We start from the raw sequence: 15,494 nt of genomic DNA, 5'->3' as shown, positions 1-15,494 counted from the left end.
ATATTTTGAAACCCTACACTTATGGAAAGCTAATTTTACAAGTAGAGGTCACTATGGACTTTGGTCTACACCCTGACCCAGGGGACTTTAATTTCACAATTGTTGTAGAGGATTTCATGGACATCATTCCCATGTATTTAGTTTTTTCCCACATTTAGAAGATTTTTTAACAATATTGGCCTTTATTTTCATATACATGTAAGGCCTCTCCGATAAGCCCTCCTCCCTCCCCCCCACCCCTGGTTTAAAAACTCATAAATGATACAATTAAGATTCGTCTTTTCGTGATGCTTCAAACGAAAATGGTAATAAATGGTATTGTAGTCATTATGAAGAAACTAAAAATGTAAAGTTGATGAAGGACGACGCTAGACGAGTGTCGCCAGATAACGGCCAACGACTTATTGAACAGGTCACCTGAATAACTCGGGTGACCCTAAAAAATTTACCAAACGTAAAAGAAAGGAGTAGTGAAGTCTGTTTTGTTTTTTGTTTTGTTTTGTTTTTTTTTAGAGAGGATGGGTTTAAATTGGGGGGGGGGGGGGTCGTTTTGTTTTGTTTTTTGTGTTTTTTTTTGGGGGGGGGACTCTTGCTTAGCACAAGAATTCAAAACAGATCGATGTCGTTTTGCTTCAAGTGCTACGATTGTAAATCAAAACAACTGGGGTAAGGTATGAGAAAATCTCCTTTTCTAAATGTATACATTTAAGACAACGTACAACATATGAGTAATAAATTCATAATGAGCACTATTTAGTTTGCCGTAAACTGCAAGTGATGTGTAAACTCTAGATTATGCTTCGTCAAACGGACTTTTCTAGAAGAGTTACAGATCCGCTGCTTTCATTGCATGGCAATCATAGTTTTTGTCTGAAAATATTAACATACCAATTTGGCACTTAGAATGGTCATTTATTTAATTTAAAAACGACAAAGCAAATTTTTTGGTATTACATACTATTCACATGCAATACAGAAGAGCAGCTTAATGACAAACACTTTTAAGCGAAGAATTTATCATGTTAATTCTAATCTGTTATATTAAAATTAGAATATCAGGAGCAAGACAAAAGTGACAAAGATGGAGCATCTAATGCTAGCAAAATTTGTAGCATAGCATGTGTTGCCGTTACTTGTTTTTATTTTGTGTGGTGACATGTAATGATGTCAGTATGATAAGCTCGCTTGCCGCAAAAGCTAAAGTTCATTGCAACTAAAAATAAATATTTTGGATATTTATTATTATTTGTAATTAATAGTATTTTAGCTCACCAGAATCGAGCTTTTCTGATAATGTGTTGTCCGTCGTCCGTCCTTCAGTTCGACCGCCTGTCTGTAAACTTTTTACATTGTTGACTTCTTCTCTAGAACAACTGCGGCAAATTTAGTTAAACTTGGTACAAAGTAATCTTATGGGAAGCAGATTCTTAATTGTTTAAATAAAGGGCAAACCCCCTTGTTTAAAAGGGGGGGGATAATTGCAACAGTGAGAGTATGGTGTGTGTTTTCAAAAATATTCTTCTCAGCTCCAGAACTGCAGCACCAGGAATGCCAATATTTATCTCGAAGCTTGTATACCAAGTAAAGAATCTATATTATAAATGAAAACAAGGCCCCAAGACCAAAAGGTTTCAAAGCTCAACATAGAAACAATTAGGGAAAATCTTTTAAAATTTTCTCAAGACCTATTACAGTGTAATAGATTAATTCTATATGCATGTAGATCTAAATCCGAAATGTTTAATTAAACCCATTGCGATAGTGCATGATAAATACATGTATGATATATTTACATCCACTCAGTATGATTTCCTCTATTTCGTACGGAAAATGAGTGTAATTCACAGTTCTTTATAAACTGATAGGAGGATCCCAACTGGATCCTCATCCAGTTCTAACCAGCTTATTAAACTTATTGATGAGTCGAAACCTTCAGCAGCCAAGTAAAAAAAAATCACGTACTCAACGAAATAATCATGGTGATGGCAGACTCAGCTTCCCATACAAAAGCTAGTTATTTAACCTGACCTCATTCATTTCGTAGTACATTTCATTACTTTCACTTACTAATTACGATCAATTCCTTAATTTGTTTATAGAAAAAATAAACATAAACAAGAAAACGCTTTTTTATGCTTCATACAGGTGATAAAGGAATGCGATCATTGCAGATTGTTTTTTTTAATCTCTTTTTTTTTTTCTTGGTACAATGTTCCATCCGTCATATCCAGCATGAATCATGCACCAAAAAAGCAAAATATATTGTTTTAAGTACTCGAATACACAGAAAATTGTTTATTCAGCAAGAGAATCAATGTGAAAATCTATTAAATTTCAGTTTATTAGTTTGTTCGTAAGCTCACTTTTTAAGCGTTCATTAGGATCATAAAATTTCAAATGATTTTTTGTGGATTCGAAAATTAGCAAGAAATTTGAATCAAAAACTTTGTTTCGTGCAATATCTGACACTGGTCGGTTTACATTTGTATGTTTATTGGTATTTTTTTTTCAATATCGTATCTCTTAAAAGCCAAGCTCATAAAGTCATCAGTGCGAAGTTGGAGATGATAATCAAGGTATTTAATTTAGCGTTTTGCAAATCTCTCACAGTAAGAAATCCCAACCTACAAGTAGCATTTTTTGATAATTTTTAATTCGGTTTTTGCAAGTTTTTCATTTCTTTGCAAAACTGATTTTCAACTAGTGTCAAATCAAAACTATTTTTTTTATTTATCGGCTTTAAACTGAAACAAGTTTCTTTGAAACCAAAAACCACCTCCGGGTGTGGTTTCAAAAGGATTTAAGTATGTTCAGGATGGCCAAAAGAGAAGTGTTCAAAGGGGATTTTTGATACGCAAGTGTGGCACAGAATAAATTGAACGAAGCATATGGGTATCGCCCTAACGTTAAACCTACGTCTCTCAAAGGATCTACATGAATGATGGTACATACTGTACGGACCGAAATATCAATGAAGAAGAGAGTGATCCCATTAATACTAACACTGAGAGTTACCCTTTGCAATTTACAACACGCAAACGACGAACATTGTCAAAATAATTTCAAATATGCAAAAGATCATTTATGTTTCAAACTGGGGGGTTAATTTCTACAGTTTGTTTTATTCACTAAGAAAGTGTTATTTGAGCCTTAAGCCTTGCGTATCCTGTGTTTTTTTCCCTTAATAGGTATTAATTGATTATATATAAAAGTCCCTGAAGATAAACATATATTTTGTCCCAAATTTTTTTTAAATTGTACATTTATTTTTAAATGCATTGATAAGTTTAATGCAATTTTTTTTCCCAATGAAAACTTAAAAGAAGCTTATTAATTACAATATACGTACTCAAAGTGTGGAAATGACCTATGTGTCAGGCCCCATTTTACTTGGACATCCACTGTTACCAGGGAATTAGCAGGAGGAGGAGCGGACGTGGGTGAAAAAATCCGACACAGAAGAAAAATACAGAAAAGTTGTCTCATTTTTCCTTCAGCAAGATAAAGATGTGATCAATTCATAGCTCAACAAAATTATAAATATTTTAATACTACTTTGAGCTTTAAATCGAGCAACGAACACGACTTTAAATATGAGCAATGAACTATTTGATTTTATTATACTTCCATGTTAAATGCTGAAATCTGATTGGTTTAAACGCGTTGATAATCCGTTCTATTACTCTCAGCGTAAGCAATGCACTTGGCAACGGGTAACACAACGAATTGTTACATGCGCGTAAATTATGCGCGTACGGTTCGCCATCGAATTCATGTTATTCCTATATAAAAGCAGTTATTAAAATTAAAAATAAGACATTCAGTAATAATAAAATAAATAGTGCCTTTTTGTGAGAGTAAGAGTTGAAATTGACACCCCTCGAAAACCACTGTCAACCTCCGCTTCGCGTCGGTTGACAATGGTTTTCTCGGGGTGTCAATTTCAACTCTTACTCTCACAAAAGGCACTATTTATATAAAGTTATATTTATCTTTCATGATTTTACGAGAAAACAAGCTTAGCTTCAAAAATGGTTTAGAACAGCTTTGAATAAAGTACATGTATTACCGTACAGATTCTTTGTTCGCTATATCACTATCGTCTAGGATTATATATCATATTATATTATAGATTATATACCAATATATATAACGCCAGTATTGTGTACATGTACCAAGAAATCTCGAGCTGACAGTTTGGAGGGAAAATAATTTTCTCCCAATAAAACTTGTGAATTCATTGAAAGATCTGCTCTTACATTTTATTTTAGTAGATGTAATAATTTCGCCTGTCTATTTCATTGTTTGTCACTCAGACACGGCTCTTTTAAATCAACAAAGAGTTGACTGGCTTTTAAGCTAAGACCACGTAATGGGTGCATATTTCACTTGATTGTGACCCAAGAAAAAGATAGTTACATCCTTACGGAAATCCAACTTGTTAAAATGGCTTAGAGTCTTTAACGTGTTCCATAACATGCATATGTATAAATTTGAAACGCCTGAATCTCCCAATGAGTGGACCAAATGATCTATCTATTGACAAGTGTAAAACTATGAATAAAATGATTTTTGTGATCGGCTTGTGCCCAACACTTACTTTTCAAAACGCGCTAGCGCTTGTTACTCAATTTGTATGCACACACCGCTGCAGTTATGATACTGTATCTTTCAAAAAATAATGATTCAATGCTTAAATAATCCACATATTGATATCTCAATAGCGATTTCATATTATAACTGAAATGTTCGAATTCTTTTTTATATTTGCATCATAATTTTCTTACATTGCAATAAGGCTTATTTAAACTGAGCGTGTTAAAACATTTAGTTACTTCTCTTTAACCAGAGTTGTGCTATGGCATATTTATTGTCAAATATATACCCATTTATACTTTGTTGATAAAAAAAAAATGAAGAACTTATAGTTGAACTGACAGAGGGTCAGATTTGTTTATCCTTTTCATGAATTACTTTTTAAAGAATTAAAATAATTTTCGATTGTCTACATTAACGTTAATGGTTACACATGCATCTGTGAACAATTTCGTGTGCTCATTATATGGTCTTCGGTTTCGTGTCTAAAACAATAAAAAACGATCAAACAAAGCAAAAAATTAAATTACCTCTCTCCTTGGTGAACTGAGAATAATAAACAGTCATGTTAACTAGAAAATATCAAAGTTGTTTGTCCATGAAAAGTAAGTGTATGCAAAACTTTTTTGTCCGTTCCAAGTGTTACATGTTCATTTACCGACAATAGAGCGACTTTATTCAAAATTAAGCAAGATCTTAGTGATTTAGTGGTTTGGACAGAAAACACTGGGCAAAATTAAAAAATTATCTTAATTAGCTAAAAATGTTAGCTCTGTTACATTTAGATGTTGTATTTTAGGAGTAAGGAATCAATCTTTGGGTATCATGGGATGAAAATTTAAGTCAGGGTTTGACCAAATCCAATAAAGCCCGAAGGGCTTTATGATACATTTGATCATGCCCTGACCGAAATTATGACCTCATAATATTCAAAATATGATTCTTTATTACTTATATTCATATAATTTTTAGCATTAGTACGATTAGATATTATAATATTAATTATGGAAACCCCATTTTCTCCCCAACAATACGTCAATTTTAAGGGGCATGGTCACGATTCTGGTCAAAAATAATTTTATCGATGTTCATGTTTACAATGCTACAGTAAGGCATTTTTAATAAGCAATCAAAATTTATTTGAGTTTCATTTGTTGAGTTATAAGCGTGTTACAGAGCTTACAATTCTTTGCTATTTAAACAAAGCTTTTTTTTTTTATATTTTAAGTGTTGAAGTGAAAATTAAATTTTAGATGAAAATGAATGTGTAAAACGTTAGGAACTGTTTATTTATGCTTAATATGAATAAGATAGACAAATCACCTTTAAAAAGATTGTTTACTGGTATATTGAACCTATCCTAACAAAAACAGGACACGAGCCTTGTTTGCATGACAAAGAATTGTGAGCCCTGTATCTTGCTTATATCTCTGCGACTGACTCTCAAATTTCATTTGATCATTAAAAATGCATTCCTTAAGCATTGTAAATAATAAAAATGGAAAAATATAATTTGACCAATATCGTGACCATCTCCCTTTAATTTATTGAACTACACAAAATCGATTCTTAGTGTTATCATAGACAAGACAGATGAAAATGTAAATATTTAAGGTATAAGAAATCATTTTAAAGCAATTATTTCATTATCATTTCGGTCTATCATGAAGCCCTTCGGGTCTTTCTTGGAATCGATCACAACCAACCATAATTATTACCTCATAGTACTGAAAGAGTGATTCCTTATTACTTATATAATTTTATATAATTTTTAGCAATTTTATAACATTGACTTGTTCACGTTATTTTTATTTCTTTGAATTATGCTCACCACGCTTGCGCTCCAACAGTAAGTCATTGGCGTCGTTGATGTAATGTTTTGAACTATACGTAGTAAACAAAATTAGTTCGTAGTGTTATTACAGACAGAGACACAGGAAAATGTAAATATTCGGGGATATATTGCAGCGCCATGGCCTTTGAGCTTACTGGTGGTTCAACAAACAATATCTGATAATCAACAAATGTTTAGAAAACTCAGCTATGTTAAGGGCGTCCATAAAAAAATAGCGATATTTATCACATAAAATTTTAGCCTTTGAACAATCTTGGTATTCTACTCCAAAAAATTGTTAAACAAAGTGATATTTTATCGATATACAAATTAGATAATTTGTAATCGCATGAGCAATATTTGAGTCTCTTGGGAATACCCTGTCACGTGATACTGCTAAAAATAGATGAACAAGGAATAATACGAAAAAATGCAAAGTGCAAGGGCTTAACATAAACAAATATAGTTATTTCTGTTTCTAACTTGTAAAATGAACCTTCAAAATTTCGAAAAGTGCTGGGAGCTTAAAATATTCAAGTTAGAACAATTATTAAATTCAATGTAAACAGTGTATAAACAGCAATTGGCTGGGATTTCCCGCAATTAACGCTTATTTATATGAAATGCGTAGCGATTACATACAGCTCCCAACACTTTTTGATTTAATGGGGATACAATGGTAAGACATGGAAATTTTCAATATATTTGATCAAGTGTATGCCCTTGCTCTACTATATTTTATCTGATCCATTTCACTTGTCTTTTTGTGTGTCATTTGCGTGAAATTCAAACGCAACACTGACTAAGATCATGATTTTTATTTCATTCTTAAAATAATTAAACGCTGTGAATTTCACTAAAATAATGTAAAAATGTTGTTTCTGTTCACACCAAACATCACTACAAAATTGTTGAAATTGGAAAAAATTAGTTCATTAGTTGCCTTTAGGGCTTTGGGGGGGGTGTAAGTGTTGAGTTTGTAATTTGCACATTTATGTTTCATAATTATGTTACTATGATGGTAAATAAATTCTTTTAATGTATAATCAGGTTTACTTGTAATCATAATTGATATTTTTGTACTAATTAAAGAAAGCAAGAAGAAACAATATGTCAATATTATCAAGAATTTATTTTAATAATCAACTTTACACATACTATAGATATTGCTTTTCTGTGACAAACTGCTCAACAAGACTAGTCATGCGCGGATCTAGAGGGGGGGGGGGGGGGGGGGTTGGGGTTGGGGGGGGTCCCGACCCCCCCTGGAAAATGAAAATTTATTAAATTTACATAGTAAAATTATCACGAAAATATGCCTCGGACCCCCCCTGGCAAACACAATTATCCTTCGGACCCCCCCTGGAAAAATTTTCTGGATTCGCGCATGCTTGTGTTTTCTGATTTTTAGTATTTTTCAGTCATAATGTGGAATTTATGGAAATTGACAATTCTTCTTGCACACTACATGTTCTTCTCTTTTGTCTTTTTGATATTAGGAGGTAGTCCTGAGTTGATAAGAAAACCACTACCTGAAATGATGAATATATATCAATTTCAAATTTCATATCAATAGATATCAATGCAAAATATTAGAATAGGTTACATTATTATCATTAGCAATATGATTTTAAAAAACAACAAACTATACATGAAGTTAGTGAGTAAAAGATAAATATATAGTACATAGTTTTTATCAACATCCCAACAAGTGTTTTCAGTGGACCATCGACATCTACAGCATAAGTAACCCTGAAAATGAATAATGTGTCATAATTAGCAAGCTATTGTGCTAAAGATAACATGAAAATGAAACATTACTCTATTATTGGGCATATTAATGGCGGTTTCAATTTCATTAATATTACAACAGGCATAATCAAATGTTAATTCTTTAAAATGTGTAAAAATTCAGTTTGAACACACTTTAATTTTGTCTTAAATAAAAATAATTAGATCTTCATTAAAGAAGGCCAAATAAGATAACACATTTCGATTTACGTAAACAACATTACAATCTTGTCTATAATCATTCCAGATCCTCACAGTAATCTTTGTAGTGCTAGCACATACAGTGTTTGGCCATGGACTTTTTATTGTGTACTTTGAACATGGAGGAAATGCGATCTAATATTATCGCGATATGAGACCAGTAAAAGCTACAATGAGCCTCAATGTTCTTTATGATCAAAACTAGCGAAACGCAGAACATTTACTTTGCCTGACCGAGTCACCAAACTGATGTTTGAACACAATATTACATGAAAAAACAAACGTAAACAAGTAAACAAAATCGAAGCCGAGGAATTTCACTTTGTTTCCGTTCCATCCAAAAGTATTAAATAATGTAAAACAATATATATGGAAAGTACATATAAATCCTACCTTGTTCAGTTGAATCCTATGCCGATTTCTGTCCACGCTGGTTGTAAACGAGTTAAATTCCGAGATATATCACTGAAGTCCACATGTTTATTCTGATCACAGCTGCAAGCGCCGATGTGACGTTGTCAACCTCGCCACGTCATCAGACGACTAAGGAATATTTCGTGATTTTGCGAGATATAAAGAATAGTTTATGATTTTATTTCAGTACACCTTTCTTGAACCATTCAAACACATTTATTTATCATATTAATTTTGGTAGATGTTTGTTAATTACCGAAATACCCATATCTCGTAAAATCTTATGAATATGGGGCGGGGCTTATGCAATTTTTTCTTAATCACACGTGGTAGAATTCTTAGACCTTCCTTAACATAGCTGAGAAGTCTTGATGAATAATTTTAAACGGGGATAGCAAAGCCTTTAGATACGAAACAAACTATGGAAACCCATAGTAATGGCATACTTGTAAAGCCATCTCATAGAGCTCTTGTACAAAAGTTTATGTACCATTGGGTTTTTTTTTTTACTTATTTAATGGGTTTTTAAAGTTGTTATTGTCGTTATTGAATATTATTCATAGGTGTTATTCCCCAACCTGGGACCAAAGATGTCTTTGGTAAATGATGCTATGCTTAATTGCCAAAATTAAGTCAAATTATTTGATAAATGTATGTTTTACAGTCAAATGCAAAAATATGTTCTATACATGTAAAATCAAAATGACCGAAGTATATTAAGTTAATATGTTAAAATCAATACTATGATTTGTTCATGTCTTTAATCTGTCCGCCTGTCTTCTTATGTAATATTGCAAGTACCTTTATGTGCGTCACACAAAGATTGCTCATGACTTGATGAAGTATTATGACTAAAACGCCTCTCCATCGAAGCTAAATGGTGGAAAACGTTTTAAAAGTACATAATTCTTGATCAGGGTAGATTTATAAACTTTGATAGAGCAGGACAGTTTTGTTTATAAACAGATTTTTATTGTTACAAAGAAGGGGAGTGCCCAAAGAAATTAATTATGTTATTATTAGTTTATATAAGAAATCAAACATATGTAAGTTAAGTAAAGAGCCATTTTCTTTCGGCTGTATCAGCATTTTGCATCTGGCATAGAGTTTAGGGGATTCTTTTTCCTAAAAATACTTTAAATAATTATGTGAAAAAAGGCAAAAGTTGAACCACCTCCTGGTAATTTTTTTTCTAGATTCCCGTCTTTTACACCCACATACATACGTGTATCATTATTTTTTTTTCACAAATATCATGGCATGCATTTCTTGCCCCCTCCCTTATAAAAAAATAAGAAATCATTAGATGAAAAGCAAAACCGTCAGACTTTACCATATTTTAAGATTATTTCAAGGAGATTGACACTCTTTTGAAATTATAATTCCAAGCGTTTGTTGTTTAAAAACATCGTCATATAAAACTTAGCTACAAATATGTTTTCAATTACTACTGTACTTTTTTTTTTTAAAATACACTAATTTTACGGTATTTCTGGGGATGTAATACGAGTACATGTACATGCAATGGGTCCCAATCCAATAACTGAAATATTTTACGATGAAAACCAATAATAGAAATATAACTAGATGCAATCTCGTGGGAGCAACAAATAGGTCTTCCACGGAAGTTTGAAAATATAATATACCATCTAAAAATCTCTAAATAACAAAAGTTGTCATTAAACACTTAATTGCAATTGTAAAGCGGAAAACCAGAATAAAAAAAGAAGACAAGTTCCTCCGTTGATCCTCTGGCATTTCGAATAAAAAAAAAAAAAAAAAAAAAAAGACATCTAAATGAGATATCCCAGATATCTCAACATAAGAAATGCAATAGTCATTATGATAATTTTCCATGAGAGTTTAATGCTGAGTTGAATTTTTGTAAAAATCTAGAATATGCTATCATTAATAAAAAAGTTTTAAAAAATACAATTTTGTTTGCTTCCGGTGACGACTGGACATGCCGGATAAATCATTAATACCTTTTCTGCACATCTACATGTCTAAATAGGTTTATCATATAGCAAAGTTTCGTTGCTCTATCAATTCCTGTTATTGAGTCTTGCACAGACAAAATCAGAAAAGAATCTGAAAAAATATGAGATACCTCAAAAGAAAAAAGCTATATTTATGTATTAACCATAACTATGATATGCTGAAATTCAAAAAATTCTGGAAAATTCAGTCGAAAATTATAAAAGTAACACAGTTAAATTTTGTTTGCCTACGGTTACGACCAGAAGTAACAGACAAGTTATCGATACGTAATCGGCACGAATTCATGACAAGTTCTATTATAAAGTAAAGTTTGGTTGCTTAATCACTTAATATTTTTAAGATCCCGCGCGTACAAAATCAGAAAAGAAACATATTAATTAGATATCTGAAATATCTCAAAGGAAGAAAAAGTATATTTCATTTGAAATGATCGAAATAGAATTGTTCATCAAGCCGATTTTTGGTTTGAATTCCGGTGACTACTAAAGTGATGGACTATTAACTGATACTCTGTATCTATTTGTATGCACATTTGAATGTTAAGGTCAATTTTATAGCAATGATTGGTTGTTCAGTCAGTAACCTTTATGGAGATTTCGCTCGGGCAAACTCAGAAAAATTAACATCTAAAACGATCTGAATAAATCTCAAGAGAAGAAATGCACTTTTCAAGTATTCAGCCCTGCAATGCTGTGTATTTTTAAAAAACAATCTGGAGAATTCAATTGAAAATTACAATAATAGAACAATAATAGAACATCTATTAGAATTTTGTTTGTTACCCGGTTAGGGGCATAAACTAGCCAGTGCACAAGAAATGTTTAAGTTTTTATCCTCAAATGTACAAGATGGCCGCACATCCCCCTTAAACATTAAATATTAAAGGTTCCGCCGTACCATTTTACGGGGCGGACCTTACATTATACGACACCGGATCATATTACGGGCCGTACCTCAGGTTATACGACACCGGACCGCTTTACGGGGCGGACCTTAGGTTATAAGACACCGGACCATTTTCCGGGGCAGACCTTAGGTTATACCACACTGGACCATATTACGGGGCGGACCTAAAATTATACGACACCGGACCATTTTACGGGTCGGACCTAAAATTATACGACACCGGACCATATTATGGGGCGGACCTTAGGTTATACGACACTGGACCATTTTACGGGGCGGACCTAAAATTATACGACACTGGACCATATTACGGGGCGGACCTTAGGTTATACGACACCGGACCATTTTACGGGGCGGACCTAAAATTATACGACACCGGACCATATTACGGGGCGGACCTAAAATTATACGACACCGGACCATTTTACGGGGCAAACCTCAGATGATTCGACATTGTGTGAGGGTCCCATTATTGCCATGAAATATATCATGTCAAAAACTTTAAACTAATGTTTAATTCTGGATAAGATTAACATGCGCTGACGTAAAAAAAAAAGAAGAAGGATAAAAGCCTCTCAGTTTAGTTTCTCACTTTATTTCAAAATAAACAATACTAGGTTAAAATTGTTGTTCTATTGTAATACATTTTTAACGTCTGCTTTACGGCAAAGGCATATAGCTGCACTGAAAGACTCGGTAGAGCAGGCCATGGTTTTTTTTCTTACTCCATTTTTTTAATTTTTTATTTTTTTTTATTTTTTGCGTTCTGAAATCTTGAACAGATAATGTTCAGAAACACAACACACGTGGCATCTCTCAAGAGAGAGAGAGAGAGAGAGAGAGAGAGAGAGAGAGAGAGAGAGAGAGAGAGAGAGAGAGAGAGAGAGAGAGAGAGAGAAGGGAGACGGACGAAATCCAATAACATCGCAGATTTAAAAAAAATCATTTAAAAAAAAACATTGCTACTTCTCGCTTATTTGACCCTGCTTCGTGATAAAAATCCGTTTTGTGGTGTGTGATGATCTAATCTGCTAGCATGCCCCCGGCAAGTGTCTTTCGCTATTTCGTGACTTTGTTTGGAGGAATTGTCTTATTCTACATTTTCCAAATAATACGAGGTAAGGGGGTTATTTGCTTTCACTTGCTGCTATATTTAAGCTCGGGATGTCGATTTTATTGGAGTTTGAGAAGAAGTAGGATTTCTGTATCTATTTTCTAACACCATGGCTTAGCTATTGGATGTTTACCAAACATACGGCGTCTGATGAAGCTCTAAAAGAGTATCTATATTGGCCGTTTAGTTGTATTAGCAGAATATGAATGCATTGTGCAGGCACGTAGCATCGTTTTTTGAAAGTGGTGGGGGGTCAGACTTATCCCAAAAAATCTTGACAAGCAAAAAAAAAGGGGCTTCAAAAGGGTATTTCACAAAATCCTGACAATCCTAATCCGGGGGGGGGGGGGGGGGGAGGGGTACATCCACTGTTTAGAGAAATCTTTGTTAATAAACCCACCCGATGCAACGTGCCTGTTGCGCATGTCGACTATGTGCTCTGTTGAACTAACTTTTGGAAAATGTAACAAAAAATCATTGGAAGAAACTTTTCAAGAAAGCCAAGTACTCATATGGAACAGTTTTATTGACAACTCATGATAAATAAAAGGGAATCACGTTTTCTACAGTGCATATTCGAATTTACAGCAGATTGAGCTAATTTCAAACAGATTGGCTGGTTGATTATTTAAGAACAAACACTTTACGTGAATGGGTCAAGAACACATCAGAGTAAATTTTAATATTACATGTATCGGGGGGGGGGGGGGGGGGCAATCCAGTCGTTCTTTTACCAGTCGCACGTTTCCCATAAAACAAAGGGTTTTTTTTTAATCTTAGAACAAGCACGAATACATATTTTTCCATTGAGAGGGGGGAGTTCTGAGGTAGGATTCAGTTTGTCAGGGGGTCCCGAGGCCTATATCTGGGACCTTTGCAAATAAGAGTTAGTGTAAACTTTCTAGAAAATGGGTAACTGACACCCCCCTCCCCCGCCCCTCCAACTGAACTACGAATCGATTTTTTAATGTATAAAATTAGTCAAATATATTTCATCAATGATTAATAAAGTGATCAATAGTACAATTGCTGTAAATTATGTAAATGTAAAAAATAAGGAATAATTATATAAATACTATGAGATAATCAAATATGGTCGGGCGTACTTTAATCCAATAAAGCACTTCGTAATAATAATTTAAAAAAAATGTTACAATTTTTCCCGGGGAGGAGGGGTGGGGGTCAGAGGGTGCTATTTTTTTGCCGTTGGGGAAGGGTGTAATCCGAGGCTTTTTAGGTAATTATACAATGGGATTTCAATACGTTTAATATAATATTTTCGGGGGGAGGAAGGAGGGGGTGCTCACCCCTAGAGCTTCTCTCTATTGATTCGCTTAACAATGGGGCTGTATTGAGACACAACTGTCTGCTATTAAAGTGGCCATGAAAATATTCCAGTTATATAAGGATAATTTAAAATGTGTTCAGCGGCCTTTATGGGTTTTTCTCAGGACTTTCGAGTTTTCTTTGGTTTTGTATCGATTTTTTTTCTAACGCAATTTCGTTTCTCAACAGGTTTCCATTTTTCAATAAATGTCTGTGTATGTAGACTGAGCTATTCACATTCTAATCTCCACCCCCTACGATTTAACTACCGTCAATTTTTTTCAAACGTGTAGTATGTTATTAAACTCGGGTGACAAAATGAAAAAAATAGCATTACTACATTAAACCCCGCTCAAGCGCGGGAATTAATTAACACTCTGCACATCAATATAATACAATGCTTAAAATGTTTAACCATTTTGTTTTCATTTTTATGAATACTTTGTCCGATTTCTTTCTTAATTGCTTTCTTTACTTATTCTCTAAAATTTTTAACTTTAAAAAATTGCATGGCTGGATATTTAGAGGAGCGGGCAGGGAAAAGAAATCTAAACTGAATTGGATAATAGATACATGTACGTGGCCATAATTCTGTCTGTTGCAACTGACTGCATGACAAATTACCTTTTTTAAATTTTATATCGAATTAGTGCGTGGGTATTTAGTGCATCTCTCTCTAAATTTGGTACTTTAGGTCAAGTTTCAATATAATTTGTATTATTATAATTGTTTATTATTATAATGTTTAATAAAAAGTATGTTTTGAAGAAAAATAAATTCGCCCCCCCCCCCGGTTAATCTTCACTCTTCTATGGATACATCATTTATCACGTAGAAAACACAATCTGTTCATGATTTACAAATTAACGTTCAAGGTTAACTACCAATCTGTGTAGTATAAAAATGTATGAAATTAAAAAAAAATCGCTAGTTTATGTAAATTAATTTCCATATTTTAATCTAAAGTTGTCAGATTCAAAATAGCTGTCCGGTGGTTAACCTGGTATAACTCATTTTATACCAGTGATATGTATATTTATCATACATAGCTTTGTTAGCGTTAGTATTGATGTCTTTTAGTGTAGCATACATTTACATATAATTTTAAAAATGAATGATGAAAAAATAACTCGGGAATGTAAGGGTGAATATAAGGGGGGGGGGGGGTCCTGTCCCCAAGCACATGTAGTTCTGAAAAGTTCTTACCATCAAAACTAAAACTGCATCAAATTGTTCAAGTTTATCCAAGGTACCTGCATGCCTACGACGCATTAAGTCAACCAGCGTTCTTGGCACCGGTTACCCCGTTCT

General features: G+C 33.4%; 2 protein-coding genes across 3 annotated transcripts in view; one reads left to right on the top strand and one right to left on the bottom strand.

Annotated features, from left to right (window-relative positions):
* The window catches only part of LOC128158201 (uncharacterized), a 154,158-nt gene that overhangs the window by 98,553 nt on the left and 40,111 nt on the right, over window positions 1-15,494 (bottom strand). The window lies entirely within an intron of this gene.
* The window catches only part of LOC128158196 (carbohydrate sulfotransferase 1-like), a 48,503-nt gene continuing 45,746 nt past the window's right edge, over window positions 12,738-15,494 (top strand). The window contains exon 1 of one of the 2 annotated variants that reach the window (XM_052820951.1): window positions 12,738-12,861. In XM_052820951.1, the coding sequence (XP_052676911.1) occupies window positions 12,780-12,861 (82 nt within the window). In that variant the 5' untranslated portion in view covers window positions 12,738-12,779. The remainder of the gene's footprint in view (window positions 12,862-15,494) is intronic. The other variant, XM_052820954.1, reaches the window with a different exon arrangement.

This window comes from Crassostrea angulata, chromosome 8 (genome assembly GCF_025612915.1).
Source record: "Crassostrea angulata isolate pt1a10 chromosome 8, ASM2561291v2, whole genome shotgun sequence".
In the NCBI taxonomy this organism is placed as follows: domain Eukaryota; kingdom Metazoa; phylum Mollusca; class Bivalvia; order Ostreida; family Ostreidae; genus Magallana; species Magallana angulata.
The sequence above is the reverse complement of the archived record's forward strand: the minus strand, read 5'-3'. Positions and strand labels throughout refer to the sequence as shown.